The sequence below is a fragment of the Elephas maximus genome, chromosome 15 (assembly GCF_024166365.1).
Source record: "Elephas maximus indicus isolate mEleMax1 chromosome 15, mEleMax1 primary haplotype, whole genome shotgun sequence".
Lineage (NCBI taxonomy): Eukaryota > Metazoa > Chordata > Mammalia > Proboscidea > Elephantidae > Elephas > Elephas maximus.
In genome coordinates this window covers 658725-677212 of record NC_064833.1, presented here as the reverse complement: position 1 = coordinate 677212, position 18488 = coordinate 658725, and the positions used below count along the sequence as shown (strand labels likewise).

Genomic DNA, 18488 nt, shown 5'->3' with positions numbered 1-18488 from the left:
CGCAGGCGCGTGGCGGCCGGGAAGGGGCCCAGAGCCGGGAGCGCGCGCGCGCCGGTGGGGACGCAGGCCGCCGGGCGGCGCCAGCGGGAGCGCGCCCGTCCCAAGATGGCGGCGGCCATGGTAGGCCCCGGGGCTGTGTGTGCGCAGCGGGAGGCTGCGGCGGCGCGGCGCTGGCTGCGGGTGCAGCGACGGCGCTAGCCCGTTCCTCGGCCTCTGCTCGCGGCCGCTGTCTCTGCCTCTCCCTGCCTTGTCCGAAATGGATCTGCCCGTGGGCCCCGGCGCGGCAGGGCCCAGCAACGTCCCGGCCTTCCTGACCAAGCTGTGGACCCTCGTGAGCGACCCGGACACCGACGCGCTCATCTGCTGGAGCCCGGTGAGGGGGCCGCCGGCCTGTCGGAGGGCGGGGAGGGAGCCCGCCGGGCGGCGGGAGGGCGGGTCCTGCCCCGCCGTGGGAGGGAGGCCGCTCCGGGAGGGGCGAGGGCCGCCCGCGAGTCCCGGTGGGAGCCCGGGAAGGCGGGGGCCAGGTTCCCGCCTCTCACCCCCCGTGGGCGGGGCGGGGAGCCAGCCAGCCAGCCACCGCCGTGGGGGCGCGAAGTTTTCAGGGGACGCCTCCCCGCTCGGTTCCAAGGCCTGCAGGTCTCGAGTTTGCCCCGTAGGAAAGGGAATTCCAAGACTCGGTCCGCTTTGAAGCATGTTTAGGGTCCTGGGGGTAACGGCCCTGCTCTTCCCACACCCCGACTTGGTTTCAGGGATTTTCAGCAGGTGAGGTGGCAGCCTCTAGCAACGCTGCTGTCCTCAGCCTCCTCCTCGTTCAGCTGCTGACCGGCTGAAGATTCTCCGGGACGGGAAGGGAAGGCTGGACCTTCTCGTTCTTTGCTCCTTTGCTAAGTGTTGGACAAGCGTGGAGATGTACTGTCCTTAGACCAAACGTCCAGTTTCTCTAACGAACATTGTGCCAAAGTGGTGATTTTTATCTCCAACGTGTTACTGCGGTGGTGTTACTCAGAGGCAAATCAGAACTTGGCACATGAATCGCAGGGCGCTGCTCTAGTGGAGAGGAAAGGGGATGAAAACAGAAAGTAAAACGTCATAAACTCAAGCTGATCTCCTGTGCGTTTCCGGATCCCAGAAGTGGGTTTCCTTAGAGCAGTTTTGTTTTTCGTTCCTGGTGGGGCATCTCTGTTCACGTCCTTGTAGTCCGTTGCCCGGCAGCAGGCTTGTTTACGCGACCTGACCCTGAAGTACCCGACAGCTCTGGTTTGTAGGAGTTAATCCGTGATTATGTCTGGAGTTGGCGTTCAGATGGCTGTTCACATCCTGGCTGTGACAGTGTGTCTGATGAGGGCCACAGACCCAGCTCAGGGCTGGGATGTGATTGGTGGCCTGAAGGAATGCACTTTTGGAGACACCATGTTAGGGCTGGGTGCTTCCAGCCATACTTAGACTTCCTGTGAGCTCACACATTGGAATTTCTCAGACTGCAACTATGGCCCTTTTGTAGGCCAGTTGCTTAAGCTTAGTTGCCATCAAGTGATTCCGACTGCCAGTGACTCCATGTGTGTCAGACTAGAACTGTGCTCCAAATGGTTTTCTGTGGCTGATTTTTCTGAAGTAGATTGCCAGGCCTTTCTGCTGAGGTATATCTGGGCAGACTTGAACCTCTGACCTTTTGCTTAGCAGGTGAATGTCTTAGCCATTTGCACCACCCGAGGACTCCTCCTTGAGCCAGTAGGAATGAAGAGAAGTCTGGGCTGAAGCTCTGCCTTGTCAGAGGGCATTTGGGGATAAAGAGAAGGGTAGAGCACTCACCCTGCACTCCCTCAAAGCGCTTTTCTGAGAAATTTTTGCCTCTGCTCCCTGCCATCTCCTGTGTGGGTATCCCCTACCCCACCCACCCACCCCCCCATCCCCTACCACCATTTCTTTAATGCCAGGTACAGGTCCCTGGAAGAGGCAGTGGGCTTCCCCCGCATGCTCTCTTCATGTTTCCGCCATCCCTTCCATCTAGACCTCAACCCTTCCTGGCCAGACAAGATGACCCAGTGCTTCTTTCTCCCTGACCCTCTCCTCCCACCTCTTGCTCATTCCCCTTAGCTCACAGGAGGGGGAGGGGTATTAGGGGGCTGATCCTAGAGGTTGCAGAGGCTGTGAGGCACCACATCTCAGGCCTCTGGGCCAGCACACTCTCTTCCGGGACCCTCTGTGTGTTCTGGGAAAGGCCTTTGCCTGGAGCATTGTACTTGGCTGGGTTTGCGGCCATCGTCCACCAGGCATAAGCCTGGGCAGGGTCCCCAGAGAGGCTTTGCTCTTGTATCACAGCCATCTGTGATCCCATCGATGGGGCGGGAGCCAGCCAGGGTGCAGGCGTGTGGTTCTCCCTGGTTAGCACGCAGCCTGAGTGGCTGGGGTCAGTGCAGGACACAATGGGGCTGGTGGTGACAGTGAGCCCCAAAACCCAGCTCTGGCAGAGAGAGGACTGCGGGCTACCTGGCCCTAGAAAGGAGGGGATGTTCCCATCCTGCAACATCTGAGGACACCCACCAAAGCCCTGCAGCCCCTCTTTCAGCTCAGCCCCAGTCCAGGACCCTGCAGATTCTGTCACCCAGAGCCCAGCCCCCAAAGGCCTCAGGGAGGCTGATGTTCGTGCCTGTGCTGGAAGCGTTCTCCCGCTCTGCCCAGAGGTGCTGGCAGGCAGGCGCAGTGCTCCCTTGTGTGACACGGGACGGGAACTAGAGGCCTAGTGAGAATAACTCACAAGACCGACCTGCATTTGCTGGGCCATCAGAGTGAGCACCTCCTTAAATGTTGTGCCCTGACAGGAGAGTGGGGACGCTGTGGTCCCCAGGGCATGGGCCCTTCCCAGAGTGCCCGTAGTGTCAGTCTTCAGAGGCCTTGCTCGGAGAGGTGCTGAGCCTCTGTGTGGACTTGGTCCTGTGGCTGGGCAGGAGTCAGGCCAGCCCAGGTATTCCCTGGGCAGTCACACCAGACTCCAGGAGTTGGCAGGAGCTGGACCATGGGGTGCACGGGCAGTCTCCCATCCGCCCCAGAACCCACCCAGCTTCAGGGCCAGGTCTGTTGGGTAGGGGAGCTCATTCAACTCAAGCTCTTGAACCCCTGGCCTCGGACTGTTGCCAGGGCTCCCTAACAGAGGCAGAGCACCTCTCTTCCCTCAGCTCTGAGGTGGGCGTGGTGGTGCAAGCCTGCAGGCTCATTCTTAGACCAGTGCCTGGGCAGGACCCAGCCTGCCTGCCCAGAGCATGTACAAAGGGCAACAGCTGCAGCCCCACCCATGAGGTGGCAAGGGAGCCCTGGGCCACTGTACCCAGCACAGGCTGTGGGTACACCCCAGGGTCAGGAGGCCCCAGGCTCCTTTTCTGATCCTACGGTGAATCTGGTAGTGACCTTCAGGTGGACATACCATATCATGCATGTTGTCTGTGTGTCAGGACTAAATCAGGCATTTTCACATGTTACTTCTGTCTCTGCACGTGGATGACTGGCTTCCCATTTTAGAGATGAGAAAACTGAGTCACAGGGCCATCGAGCGCTAAACGAAATCAAAGCTTGAAAAGCAGGAAACCAACCCCAAAGTCTACGTTCTTTGCCCAGTGCTGTCCACTGCCTGTGTGTACCCAGCGCCCCATAGTGTTTCCCATGTCAAGGGCAGCAGGAGACCCCCCACCTCTCCCCATCCCTCAGAGTGAAGCCTCTACCCGTCATGGGAGGAGCTGGGAGCCTGGGCCATAGTGGTCTGGGAAGGAGGTAGATGCCTGTTGCATACCAAGCCAACAGACGGCCAGAGCCAATGTCTGCATGTGGTCTTCATTGAGGGCCCAGGGCAGGCTGAGGGATCCATGCTGGCCCCGGGAGTCCCTGGTGGTAGAAGAGTGGGGGTGGGGGGGCTCAGCTGGGCCCACAGCACCCACCCTGGGCTGAGCAGACTGCACAGCGCCAAGCGGGTCTTCCTGGGGTGGGCAAGCACTCACGTCAGTGACCCCGGGCCTGCTCTGGCTGTAAGGCATCCTCAAGGCCTGGAGGAATGGGGGTGGGGGCAGCCCTGAAAGTGTTTTGGAACACAGGGGAGGCAGCCTGGTACACAGCCCCTGCTAGCTGCAGGGTGAGGACGGTCAAATGCCCACGTGTCTGGTAGACCCAAGATTGGCAACAGAGTGACTGGAAATGGGTACTGTGGGTTGTGGTGCTTGTGCTGCAGGAAAACCAGTGCCCACTCTCTTCAGCATAATAAGAAATGTACTTATGACAGGGCATGGGGTCTCTCTCTCAGATGTCAAAGAGAGGGACAGAGGGCAGCCCAACCTTGTTCTGACCCAGCTCTGCAGCACCTGTCTGCCTCACCTGGAGCCACCAGGAGCCAGGAGAGAGGCAGGAACAGATTCTCCTCCAGAGCCTCAGGAACCAACATGGCTGACATCTTGGTCTCGGACGCCTAGCCTCCAGGCTGGAAGACAATAAATTTCTGTTGTTTGAAGCTCTTATGTTGTGGTACTTTGTTACGGCGGCCCTAGGACACTAATACACTGGTCTGTCACTTTTCGCCGCTCTTCCATATTTCAAATCACAAGTTTTCTTTTCTTATGTCCAACAATAAGCTCAGACCCCTTCCAAGAATTGCCTTGTTGGCTGTGGAGAAGAGGGGACCTTGAACCAGTGAGACAGTCAGATGAGACTTTGGGTTCTCAGATGGAGGGGCTTTCTTTAGCAGCAGACCCTCTGAGACTCACTGCCCTTTAGAACAGGACTGTCATGAAATGTTCAACTTGGACTTCACCCATAAGGCCATTCAACATTGGAAAACAGGGAGGCAGGGCTGAGGTGAACCACAGATTGCTCAGACTTTCTGCCTGGAGACAGCTTTCAGCCTGCATTGCAGGGAGGGAGATCCTCAACCACCCAGATGCTGGGGAAGCTGAGGCAGCGAAAATATACGGGGCATGGGATCAGAGGGGAGGAGCTACATCAAGAAAGAGCTCCAAGCAACAATAACCAAAAAAGGAGTGTGTGGTCATATAGGTAGGTGTATAGGTATATGTGTATACAGGTAGGTACAGACGTATGTATGTGTGTGTAGATAGAAATACCTATATAGAGAGCTAATACAGGTATGTACGTACATGCATATACACAGAGGACAGAGTTACAGATACTTCTCAGACATAATCAAACACCTCGCGAGAATAGTTTTCTGGATTTGAAGGCTTAGGTCTTTAGTCTGATGGAACAACTCAGTTGGCACCACAAAGTTCACATTTTGCGTACTAGTAAGGTGAGAAGTGTCTGGGGTCTTAAAAGCTTGCGAGCAGCTATCTAAGATGTAACCATTGGTATCTACTCGTCAGGAACAAAAGAGAAAGAAGGAAACCAAAGTCTCAGAGAAGAAACCAGTCTACAGGGCTAATAGCCTATACAAGCCACGGCTCATCTACCACGAGACCAGAAGAACTAGATGGTTCCCGGCAACCACTACCGTTTTGATCAGGGCCACAATAGATGGACCCAGATAGAATGAGAGAAGAACACAGAACAGAACTGAAATTCTTAAAAAGCCTAGACTTACTGTACCAGTTGAGCCCGGAGGACTCCCTGAGACTGTTGCCCTGAGATACTCTTTAAACCTTGAGTTGAAACTAGCCCTTGATGTCACCATTTAGTGAAGTAACAGATTGACACACTGTTATTTAAGATATATAAAGTAAAGGATATTACCCATGAATACAGGGCTCCATTAAAAAACCGTCTGTATGAGACTAAAAGGTCAACAGTTACTCTGAAGCAAAGAGAGAAGACAAGGGGGGCAAGGAAACTAAGAGTACTGGAAGCAGAACATTGTGGAAAATGTAACTAATGTCACTGAACAACTTGTACAGAAATTGTCAAATGGAAACCTAATTTGCTGTGTAAATTTCCACCAAAGATGCAATGAGATATTTTTTTAAAAAGCTACAGAAGTTCGCATGTGGGTCCTTTTGAGTCCTTGTCTAAATACTGATTGGCTCGTGTAGGGTGAGACCTCATGAAGCCAGGCAAGGAGCAGCTTCCAGGGAGAGAACAGCTGCCGGGAATTATAAGGGGCGGAAGACCAGGGCTTACCCAGAGCTACGAGCTGCTCGAGTCTCCACCACCCAGGGTAGGGGAGCCCCTCCAAGTGCACAGAGCATTCTACAGAGACCTCCAGAGCCACCACTGGAAGTGGGGCTGAACTGGCCCAGAGTAGGGGCTACCCTCACCACCTAGAAAGCTCCAACCAATTTTTGAAAGGACCAAATGAGTCCACACAGAACTTAATTGTCTACCAGAGCAAAGCCTAACACTCTTTAAAGGAAGACAGCAAAACCCAGGCACACAACATAAACGTCCTGGACCCAGGCCAGGAGTCAGTCAAAACCTGGTAGATGTGCTAGTAAGCAGGACAGTATGACCTGAAACGTGGGGAAAGCCCATGGTGATAGACCCAGACATGGTGGGATTAGCAAACAAAGACATTAAGACAATTATAAATATGCTCTGTATGGAAACCCAGGTGGTGTAGTGGTTAAGTGCTAAGGCTGCTAACCAAGAGGTCAGCTGTTTGAATCCACCAGGCGCTCCTTGGAAACTCTATGGGGCAGTTCTACTCTGTCCTTTAGGGTCTCTGTGGTCAGAATTGACTCGACGGCAGTGGGGGTTTTGATGCTGTGTATGCTCCAGGATGTAACGAGAACGTCAAGACAGAAATGAAGGGTGTGAAAGAAGCAAATTGAGTAAACCGTCTCTGGAACAAATCTCCCATGCAGAATAATTCCAGATAATTTGTGGAGCCCCCCCCCCCTTCAGGGAGATGTCTCATAACTCCTGCCCTTTAAGTGTGACTTCTTTCCCAAGAGGACAGTATTAAAAGGAGGGAAGAGCGATCTTACAGCAGAGAAACTTAATATCACCTCAGCCAGGTGATTGCTGTCAACATCAACAGTGACAAATCATGTCTGTAGCGTGTGCCCTTGATATGACATGATGAAAATGGAACTATACTTCTATGGCCTTCCTTTCAAAAACTTACGTAGCTCCTCTAATATGAGAAAAACATCAGATAAATCCAAATTGAGAGACATTCTACAAATACCTGACCAGTACCCCTCAGAACTGTCAATGTCATCAAAAACAAAGCCTGAGAGACTGTTACAGCCAGGAGGAGCCTAAGGAGGCATGATGATTAAGTGTTATGTGGTGTCCTGGAAAGGATCCTGAAACGGAAAAGGGACGTTACGGAAAAACTAAGGAAATTTGAGTAAATTGTGGGCATTAGTTAATACTAATGTTTCAATATTATTTCATTAATTGTGACAGATGTAGCATACTAATGTAAGATATTAGTAGTCGGGGGACTTTCTGTACTGTCTTCTCAACTTTTCCGGAAATCTAAAGCTTTAATAAGATGAAAATATATTCAATGTTTAATCCCAGTCAAACTCCTAGCAGGCTTTTTTGTAAATATCAATAAGCTGATCCTACCATTAGTAAGAAACGAAGGACAGAGAATACCCAAAACCGTCTCTTTAAAGGATGACAAATTTGGAAGACTCACACTGTCTGATTTCAAGATTTCTGTAAAGTCGACTCAAGGGCACTGGGTTTGGGTACAGGAAACCCTGTGGCGTAGTGGTTAAGTGCTGTGGCTGCTAACCTAAAGGTCAGCAGTTCAGATCCACCAGGAGCTCCCTGGAAACTCTATGGGGACAGTTCTACTCTGTCCTATAGGGTCGCTATGAGTCGGAATCGACTCGACAGCAACGGGTTTTGTTTTTTTTTTTTAATAAAGCTGCAATAATCTGGACTGAGTGATAGTGACATAAGTGTAAACATACAAATCGGTGGAACAGAATAGAGAGCCCAGAAACAGACGCACACATCTAAGGTCAGTTGAGTTTTTACGAAAGTGCCAATGGGATTCAATGGACGAAGATTCATCTTTTCAACAAATGATGCCGGGATAATTGGACACGAGCCTCATTCTTTACCTCACACCATATACAAAAATAACTCATAATGAGTCATAGGCCTAAATGTGAGAATCAAAACTATGAACTTCTAGAAGAAGAAGAAAATCTTTGTGATCTTGAAGTAGACACAAAAAGTACAAAGCATAAAAGAAAAAAATGATAAAGTGGACTTTGTCAAAGTTAAAAACTTCACCTCTTCAAAATACACTGTTAAGAAAACAGAAAGCAAGCCACAGAAATGGATGAAAATGTTTGCAAAGCGTGTATCTGATAAAGGACCCGTAACCAACGTATGTAAAGAACTCTTGTAACTCAGTAAGACAAACAACCCGTTTTAAAAAAAAAAAAAGGCAAAAGATTTGAGCAGATACCTAACTAAAAGAAAATATAGGAATATCAAATAAACAATGAAAGGACTTTCAGCATCGTCAGTCATCAAGGAAATGCAGATTCAAAGGACAGCGACGTACCAGTACGTACCTACTAGAACGGCTGAACTCAAAGACTGCTGACGAGGATGTGGAGCCACTGGAACTTTCCTGTCTTGCTGAGTATACAAAATGGCACATTCAGTTTGGAAAACGGTTTGGGAGTGTCTTGTAAAGTTAAACATACATTCACCCCATGGCCCAGCAGTCCGACTCCTAGATTTTTCCAAAGGTGAATTAAAACATACATTCACATGAAGATCTGCACACAGATATTCATAGCAGTTTTATTTATAACTAGCCAAAAACTGCAACAACCCAAATGTCCATCAGCTGGTGAGTGGACCACAAACCGGGGCAATTATACAATGGAGCACTTTCTGGCATTGAAAATGAGTGAACTGCTGACCATGTAATGATACCGATAAATCTCAAATGTATTATGATGAGTGAAAGCAGCCAAACACAAGATGCACATACTGTATGATCCCATTTATATGACATTCTGGAAAAGGCAAAACCAAAGGGACAAAAATCAGGTTAATTGTCGCCTAGGGGCGAGGGTAGAAGATTGACTACACAGGGACACCGGACCACATTTTAGGGTGATAGAAACTTATTTTCTTGTGGTGATTAAATAAACCATATATCAAAATAGATTGAACCGTGGTAATTTTTACTTATATAAATTATATTTTCCTTTTTAAAGACAGAGGGGAAAAAATCCTTGATGTCTACCTGTGTAGAGATGCCTAGTAAGCAAGTTTGGAGCTCAGCAAAGATTCCGTGCTGGGGATGGAGACCAGATGTGATTTAAGTCATTGTTTTTCTTAGGTGCCTTCAAATCGGGTCCGACTCATAGCGACCCTGTGTACAACAGGACGAAACACTGCCCGGTCCTGTGCCATCCTCACAATCGTTGTTATGCTAGAACCTACTGTTGTAGCGACTGTGTCAGTCCATCTCGTTGAAGGTGTTCCTCCTTTTCATGGACTGCCTACTTTACCAAGTATGACGTCCTTTTCCAGGGACTGATCCCTCCTCATAACATATCCAAAGTATGTGAGACGTAGTGCACACCACCTCCATCCGAGGTTTAGGGAGGGGTAGACCCCCTAGAAGGAGCCATCTTTTCCTTACCTCATTTTCTTCCATCTGAGAGGATCTTCATCAAAAAAGAAATCTCCAGACTCAGGTGGCTTCACTGGTGAATGCTACCAAACATCTGAAGAAAAAATAACACCAGCTTTCTGCTACCAGCGTTAGGCAAAAACAGTCCAGGGTGGAGAGGAAGCAAAATTACAGAATAATACCCCTCAGAAGTGCAAAGATCTTCTATAAAATATTAGCAAATAAAATTCAGCAAAATATAAAAATAATGCCACACCAACTGGATTCCTCCCAGGAATACAAGGCTAGTTGAACACTCAAAATCAGTCAATATAATCTACCATATCAACAGTCCAAAAAAGAAAAACCACATTAATAACAACATATTATTTGATAAAAACCATTTGACAAAATTTGCAATTTATTCACAATTTAAAAAATTCTCAGGAAACTAGGAATAGCAGAGAACATCCACAACCTGATTAAAAGGATCTACAGAAAACCTACAGCTAACGTCATGCTTAATGGTGAAAGGATATTTTCCACCTCAGATTAGGAACAAGGCACAACATCTACTTTCACTCGTCCTATTATACATTGTGCTAGTACTGTCTACCCAATAAGACAAAAATAAAGACATACAGATTGGAGAGGAAAAAATAAAATTCCTATTCGCAAAAGACACGATTGTATACACAGAAAGTCCCAAGGAATCTACCCAAAAAACCCTAAAAACTAAGTTTTGCAAAGTCACTGGATACAAAGCCAACATGCACAAGTCTTCTCATATCCCTACATACTAACGGTGATCTATAGTAAACCAAACTTAAAAACGATACCACTTAAAATAGTTCGAAAAGTAAATATAGATTTACATAATATATTAACATATGAGTATACATAATTATCAGTACATATGTAATTACACAAGCGATCTGTTCCACAGTCAGCCCCTGGCCTTGTTCTGACTGATGTTATTGAGCTATTCCATCGTCTCTTTCCACAGATGTAGTCAATTTGATTTTTGTGTGTTCCATCTGGCGAGGTCCATGTGTATAAAAAAAATTTTTTTCTTTTTTTTTTTGGTGTATACTCGGTGTTTATGTTGGTGAAAGAAAGTATTTGCAATGAAAAAGTCGTTGGTCTTCCAGAATTCTATCATCGGCTCTCCGGCATTGTTTTTGTCACCAAGGCCGTATTTTCCAACTACTGGTCCTTCTTCTTTGTTTCCAACTTTCGCATTCCAATTGCCAGTAATTATTAACGCATCTTGATTTCATGTTCGATCAATTTCAGACTGCAGCAGCTGATAAAAATCTTCTGTTCCTTCAACTTTGGCCCTAATGGTTGGTGCGTAAATTTGAATAATACTCGCATTAACCGGTCTTCCTTGTAGGCATATGGATATTATCCTATCACCGACAGCGTTGTACTTCAGGATAGATTTTGAAATATTCTTTTTGATGATGAATGCAACTCCATTCCTCTTCGAGTTGTCATTCCCAGCATAGTAGACTATATGATTGTCCGATTCAAAATGGCCAATACCAGTCCATTTCAGCTCACTAATGCCTAGGATATCAATGTTTATGCGTTACATTTCATTTTTGACAGTTTCCAATTTTCCGAGATTCATTCTTCGTACATTCCAGGTTCCGATTATTGATGGATGTTTGCAGCTGTTTCTTCTCACTTTGAGTCATGCCACATCAGCAAATGAGGGTCCCAAAAGCTTTACTCCATCCACGTCATTAAGGCCAACTCTACTTTGAGGAGGCAGCTCTTGCCCAGTCATCTTTTGAGTGCCTTCCAACCTGGGGGGTTCATCTTCCAGCACTATATCAGACAGTGTTCCGCTGCTATTCATAAGGTTTTTACTGTCCAATGCTTTTCAGAAGTAGACTGCAAGGTCCTTCTTCCTAGTCTGTCCTAGTCTGTCAGCTCAGCTGAAACCTCTCCTCCATGGTAGCCCTGCTGGTATCTGAATACCGGTGGCATAGCTTCCAGCATCACAGCAACATACAAGCCCCCACAGTACGACAAACTGACAGACATGGGGGGGCCGACTGTGGAACAGACCATCAATTGCTCATATGCAAGTTCAAGCTGAAACTGAAGAAAATCAGAGCAAGTCCATGAGAGCCAAAATATGACCTTAAGTATATCCCACCTGAATTTAGAGACCATGTCAAGAATAGATTTGATGCATTGAACACTAGTGACCGAAGACCAGACGAGTTGTGGAATGACATCAAAGACATCATCCATGAAGAAAGCAAGAGGTCACTGAAAAGACAGGAAAGAAAGAAAAGACCAAGATGGATGTCAGAGGAGACTCTGAAACTTGCTCTTGAGCATCGAGCAGCTAAAGCAAAAGGAAGAATTGATGAAGTAAAAGAACTGAACAGAAGATTTCAAAGGGCCTCTCGAGAAGACAAAGTAAAGTATTATAATGACATATGCAAAGAGCTGGAGATGGAAAACCAAAAGGGAAGAACACGCTCGGCATTTCTCAAGCTGAAAGAACTGAAGAAAAAATCCAAGCCTCGAGTTGTAATAGGGAAGAATTCCATGGGGAAAATATTAAAAGACACAGGAAGCATCAAAAGAAGATGGAAGGAATACACACAGTCATTATACCAAAAAGAATTAGTTGATATTCAGCCATTTCAAGAGGTGGCATATGATCAAGAACCAATGGTACTGAAGGAAGAAGTCCAAGCTGCTCTGAAGGCATTGGCGAAAAACAAGGCACCAGGAATTGACGGAATATCAATTGAGATGTTTCAACAAACAATTGCAGCGCTGGAGGTGCTCACTCGTCTACGCCAAGAAATACGGAAGACAGCTTCCTGGCCAACTGACTGGAAGAGATCCATATTTATGCCTATTCCCAAGAAAGGTGATCCAACCGAATGTGGAAATTATAGAACAATATCATTAATATCACATGCAAGCAAAATTCTGCTGAAGATCATTCAAAAACGGCTACAGCAGTATATCGACAGGGAACTGCCAGAAATTCAGGCCGGTTTCAGAAGAGGACATGGAACCAGGGATATCATTGCTGATGTCAGATGGATCCTGGCTGAAAGCAGAGAATACCAGAAGGATGTTTACCTGTGTTTTATTGATTATGCAAAGGCATTTGACGGGGTGGATCATAACAAACTATGGGTAACACAGTGAAGAATGGGAATTCCAGAACACTTAGTTGTGCTCATGAGGAACCTTTACATAGATCAAGAGGCAGTTGTTCGGACAGAACAAGAGGATACTGATTGGTTTAAAGTCAGGAAAGGTGTGCGTCAGGGTTGTATTCTTTCACCATACCTATTTAATCTGTATGCTGAACAAATAATCCGAGAAGCTGGACTATATGAAGAAGAACGGGGAATCAGGATTGAAGGAAGGCTCATTAACAACCTGCGTTATGCAGATGACACAACCTTGCTTGCTGAAAGTGAAGAGGACTTGTAGCACTTACTAATGAAGATCAAAGACCACAGCCTTCAGTATGGATTACAACTCAACATAAAGAAAACAAAAATCCTCACAACTGGACCAATGAACAACATCATGATAAACGGAGAAAATATTGAAGTTGTCATGGATTTCATTTTACTTGGATCCACAATCAGCAGCCATGGAAGCAGCAGTCAAGAAATCAAAAGACGCATTGCATTGGGTAAATCTGCTGCAAAGGACGTCTTCAAAGTGTTGAAGAGCAAAGATGTCACCCTGAAGACTAAGGTGCGCCTGACCCAAGCCGTGGTATTTTCAGTCACATCATATGCATGTGAAAGCTGGACAATAAATAAGGAAGACCAAAAAACAGTTGACGCCTTTGAATTGTGGTGTTGGCGAAGAATATTGAATATACCATGGACTGCCAAAAGAACGAAGAAATCTGCCTTGGAAGAAGTGCGGCCAGAATGCTCCTTAGAGGCAAGGATGGCGAGACTGCGTCTTACAGACTTTGGACATGTTGTCAGGAGGGATCAGTCCCTGGAGAAGGACATCATGCTTGGCAAAGTAGAGTTACAAGGTCAGCAGAAAAGAGGAAGACCCTCAACGAGGTGGATTGACACAGTGGCTGCAACAATGAGTTAAAGCATAACGACGATTGTAAGGATGGCTCAGGACCGGGCAGTGTTTCGTTCTGTTGTGCATAGGGTCGCTGTGAGTTGGAACCGACTCAATGGCACCTAACAACAACAACAATGACATGTAATTACACATGTGTAAGTATAACACTCTACCACTTACCTGTAAGTTTGTTGTTCTGTGGTGCCGTGCCTGTTGTTGTGATATTGGAAGCTATGGCACCAGTCTTTACAGTAGCAGCAGGGTCACCCATGATGGACAGATTTCAGCACAACTTCCAGAGTAACACAGACTGGGAAGAAGGACCTGGCAATCTATGTCTGAAAAAACTGGCCAGTGAAAACCTTATGGATGGCAGCGGAATGTTGTCTGATATAGCGCCAGAAGATGAGCCCCTCAGTTTGGAAGCCTCTCAGAATACTACTGGAAAAGAGCTGCCTCTTCAAAGTAAAGTTGACCTTAATGATATAGATGGACTCAAGCTTTCGGGACCCTCATTTGCTGATGTGGCACCGTGCAAAATGAGAAGAAACAGCTGCAAACATCCATTAATAATCGGAACGAGGAATGTCCAAAGCATGAATCAAGGAAAATTAGGATTCATCAAAAATGAGATGCATTAAGATTGATATCCTAGGCATCAGTTAGTTGAAAAGGACTGGTACTGGCCATTTTGAATTGGATAATCATATGGCGTACTAAGCCAGGAATGACACATTGAAGCGCAGTGGCATCACATTCATCATCAAAAAACAATATTTCAAGATCTGTCCTGAATTACAGTGCTGTCAGTGATAGGGTAATAGTCATACGTCTACAAGGAAGACCAGTTAATACGCCTGTTATTTAAATGTACACACCAGCCACTAATGCCAAAGACTAAGAAATTGAAGATTTTTACCAACTTCTACAGTCTGAAATTGATCAAACATGCAGTCAAGCTGCATGAGTAATTATTGGTGATTGAAATGGGAAAGTTTGAAACAAAGAAGATGAATCGGTAGGTAGAAAATGTGGCCTTGGTGATAGAAATGATGCCAGAGCTCACATGATAGAATTTTGCAAGAGCAACAACTTGTTCATTGTAACTACCTTTTTTCAACAACATTAACGGCAGCTATACGCATAGACCTCACCAGGTGGAGTATACAGGAATCAAGTGTATTACATCTGTGGAAAGAGATGACGGAGAAGCTCAATGTCATCAGTCAGAGGGAGACCAGCAGCTGGCTGTGGAATAGACCATCAAATTGCTCATATGTGAAAATCACCAGCTCAATACTATTTACAGTAGCCCCCAAGAAGATAAAATACTTAAGAATAAATCTTAGTAGAGATGTAAAAGAACTATACAAAGAAAATTACAAGACACTACTGAAAGAAACAAAAAGAGATCTACGTAAGTGGAAGAACGTACCTTGCTCATGGATAAGAAGACTTAACATTGTAAAAATGTCTATTCTACCAAAAGCAATCTATGGATACAATCCAATTCCGATCCAAATTCCAACAATGTTTTTTAATGAGATGGAGAAACAAATCACCAACTTAATATGGAAGGGATAGAGGCCCCAGATAAGTAAAGCATTACTGAAAAAGAACAAAGTGGGAGGCCTCACTCTACCTGATTTCAGAACCTATTATACTGCCACAGTAGTCAGAACAGCCTGGTACTGGTACAACAACAGAAAAATAGACCAGTGGAACAGAATTGAGAATCCAGACATAAATCCATCCACATATTAAAAAAAAAAAAAAAAGGCAGCTGATATTTGACAAAGGCCTAAAGTCAGTTAAATGGGAAAAAGACAAGTCTCTTTAACAAATGGTACTGGCATAACTGGATATCCATCTACAAAAAAAATGAAACAAAACCCTTGCCTCATACCATGCACAAAAACGAACTCAAAATGAATCAAAGACCTAAATATAAAATCTAAAATGATAAAGATCATAGAAGGAAAAATAGGGACAACGCTAGGAGCCCTAATACGTGGCATAAACGGTGTACAAAACATTACTAACAATGCAGAAAGAGAAACAAGAAAACTGGGAGCTCGTAAAAATCAAACACCTGTGCCCATCCAAAGACTTCACCAAAAGAGTAAAAAGATTACGTACAGACTGGGAAAAAGTTTTTGGGTATGACACTTCCAGTCAGCATCTGATCTCTAAAATCTACATGATACTGCAAAAACTCAACTACAAAAAGACAAATAACCCAATTAAAAAATGGGCAAAGGATATGAACAGGCACTTCACTAAAGAAGACATTCGGGTGACTAACAGATACATGAAAAAATGCTCACGATCATTAGCCATTAGAGAAATGCAAATCAAAACTGCAATGAGATTCCATCTCACTCCAACAAGGCTGGCAGTAATCAAAAAATATATAATAAATGTTGGAGAGGCTGTGGAGAGATTGGAACACTTCTACACTGCTGGTGGGAATGTAAAATGGTACAGCAACTTTGGAAATCGATTTGGCACTTCCTTAAAAAGTTAGAAATAGAACTACCATAAACCAAAACCAAACCAAACCCAGTGCCATCAAGTCGATTCCAACTCATAGCGACCCTATAGAACTACCATATGATCCAGCAATCCCACTCTTTGGAACGTATGCTAGAGAAATAAGAGCCTTTACACGAACAGATACATGCACACCCATGTTCATTGCAGCATTGTTTACAATAACAAAAAGATGGAAGCAACCAAGGTGCCCATCAACAGATGAATGGATAAATTATGATACATTCACACAATGGAATAGTACACATCAATAAAGAACAATGATGAACCTGTGAAACATTTCATAACTTGGAGGAACCTGGAAGGCATTATGCTGAATGAAATTAGTTGCAAAATGACAAATATTGTATGAGACCACTATTATAAGAACTCGAAAAATAGTTTAAACAGAGAAGAAAATATTCTTTGATGGTTACGAGAGGGGGGAGCGGGGGAGGGAGAGAAAGGTGTTTGTACTGATTAGATAGTAGATAAGAACTATTTTAGGTGAAGGGAAAGACAACACACAATATAGGAGAGGTCAGCACAACTGGACTAAACCAAAAGCAGCTTCCTGAATAAACTGAACGCTTTGAAGGCCAGCGTGGCAGGGATTTGGGGACCATGGTTTCAGGGGACATCTAAGTCAATTGGCATAATAAAATCTATTTAGAAAACATTCTTCATCCCACTTTGGAAAGTGGCATCTGCGGTCTTAAATGCTAGCAAGAGGCCATCTAAGATGCATCAATTGGTCACAGCCTACCTGGAGCAAAGGAAAATTCCAAACACCAAAGACACAAGGTAATCATGAGCCCAAGAGACAAAAAGGGCCACATAAACCAGAGCCTGTATCAGCCTGAGACCAGAAAAACCAGATGATGCTCGGCTACAACCAATGACTGCCCTTACAGGGGACATGACAGAGAACCCCTGAGGGAGCAGGAGAGCAGTGGAATGCAGACCCTAAATTCTTGTAAAAAGACCAGATTTAATGGTCCGACTGAGACTAGAAGGACCCCAGAGAGCACAGTCCCCAGACCTTCTGTTAGCCCTACACAGGAACCATTCCCAAAGCCAACTCTTGAGACAGGGATTGGACTGGACTATGGGATAGAAAATGATACTGGTGAAGACTGAGCTCCTTAGATCAAGTAGACACATGAGAGTATGTGGGCAGCTCCTGTCTAGAGAAGAGAAGGCAGAGAGGGGCAGAGGCTGGCCCAATGGACACAAAAATAGAAAGTGGAGGGAAGGAATATACTGTCTCATTAGAGGGAGAACAACTAGAAGTATATAAAAAAAAAAAGGAGTATATAGCAAGGTGTATATAAGTTTTTGTATGAGAGACTGACTTGGTTTGTGAACTTTCACTTAAAGCACAATAAAAAAAAATTTTTTTAATTGCTCATATGCAAGTTCAAGTTGAAGCTGAACAGATTTGACACATTGAACGCCAGTTACTGAAGACCAGACTAGTTGTGAGATGACATCAAGGACCTCATACGTGAGGAAAGCAAAACGTCATTAAAAAGACAGGAAACAAAAGATCAAAATGGATGTTAGTAGAGACTCTGAAACTTCCCTTGAATGTAGAGTAACTCAAGCGAAAGGAAGAAATAATGAAGTAAAAGAGCCAAACAGAAAATTTCAAAGGAGGACTCAAGAAGACAAAGTATCATAATGACACATGCAAGGAGCTGGAGATAGAAAATCAAAAGGAAAGAACGCGCTCGGCATTTCTCAAGTTGAAAGAGCTGATGAAAAAATTCAAGCCTCGAATTGCAGTAGTGAAGGATTCTATGGGGAAGTATTAAACGACACAGGAAGCATCAAAAGATTGTGGAAGGAATACACAGAGTCGTTATACCAAAAAGAATTAGTCTACATTCATCCATTTCAAGGGGTAGCATATGATCAAGAACTGATGGTACTGAGGAAGGAAGTCCAAGCTGCACTGAAGGCACTGGTGAAAAACAGGGCTCCAGGAATTGACAGAATACCAGCTGAAATGTTTCAGCAAATGGATGCAATGCTGAAGTGCCGAGTCATCTGTCCCAAGAAATTTGGAAGACAGCTACCTGGCCAATTGACTGGAAGAGATCCATATTCATCCGCATTCCAAGGAAAAGTGATCCAACAGAATGCAGAAGTTATCTATCAGTATCATTAATATCACATGCAAGTAAAACTATGCTGAAGATAATTCACAAATGGTTGTAGCAGTACATTGGCCGGGAACTGCCAGAAATTCAAGCCGAATTTACAAGAGGACGTGGAACGAGGAATATCACTGCTGATACCAGATGGAACTTGGCTGAAAGCAGAGAATACT

At 45.5% G+C, this 18488-nt stretch overlaps 1 protein-coding gene across 4 annotated transcripts in view; it reads left to right on the top strand.

Annotated features, from left to right (window-relative positions):
- The first annotated feature begins 68 nt into the window (after positions 1 to 68).
- The window catches only part of HSF1 (heat shock transcription factor 1), a 29948-nt gene continuing 11528 nt past the window's right edge, over positions 69 to 18488 (top strand). For all 4 annotated transcript variants that reach the window (XM_049853782.1, XM_049853780.1, XM_049853783.1 and 1 more), the window contains exon 1: positions 69 to 373. In XM_049853782.1, the coding sequence (XP_049709739.1) occupies positions 257 to 373 (117 nt within the window). In that variant the 5' untranslated portion in view covers positions 69 to 256. The remainder of the gene's footprint in view (positions 374 to 18488) is intronic.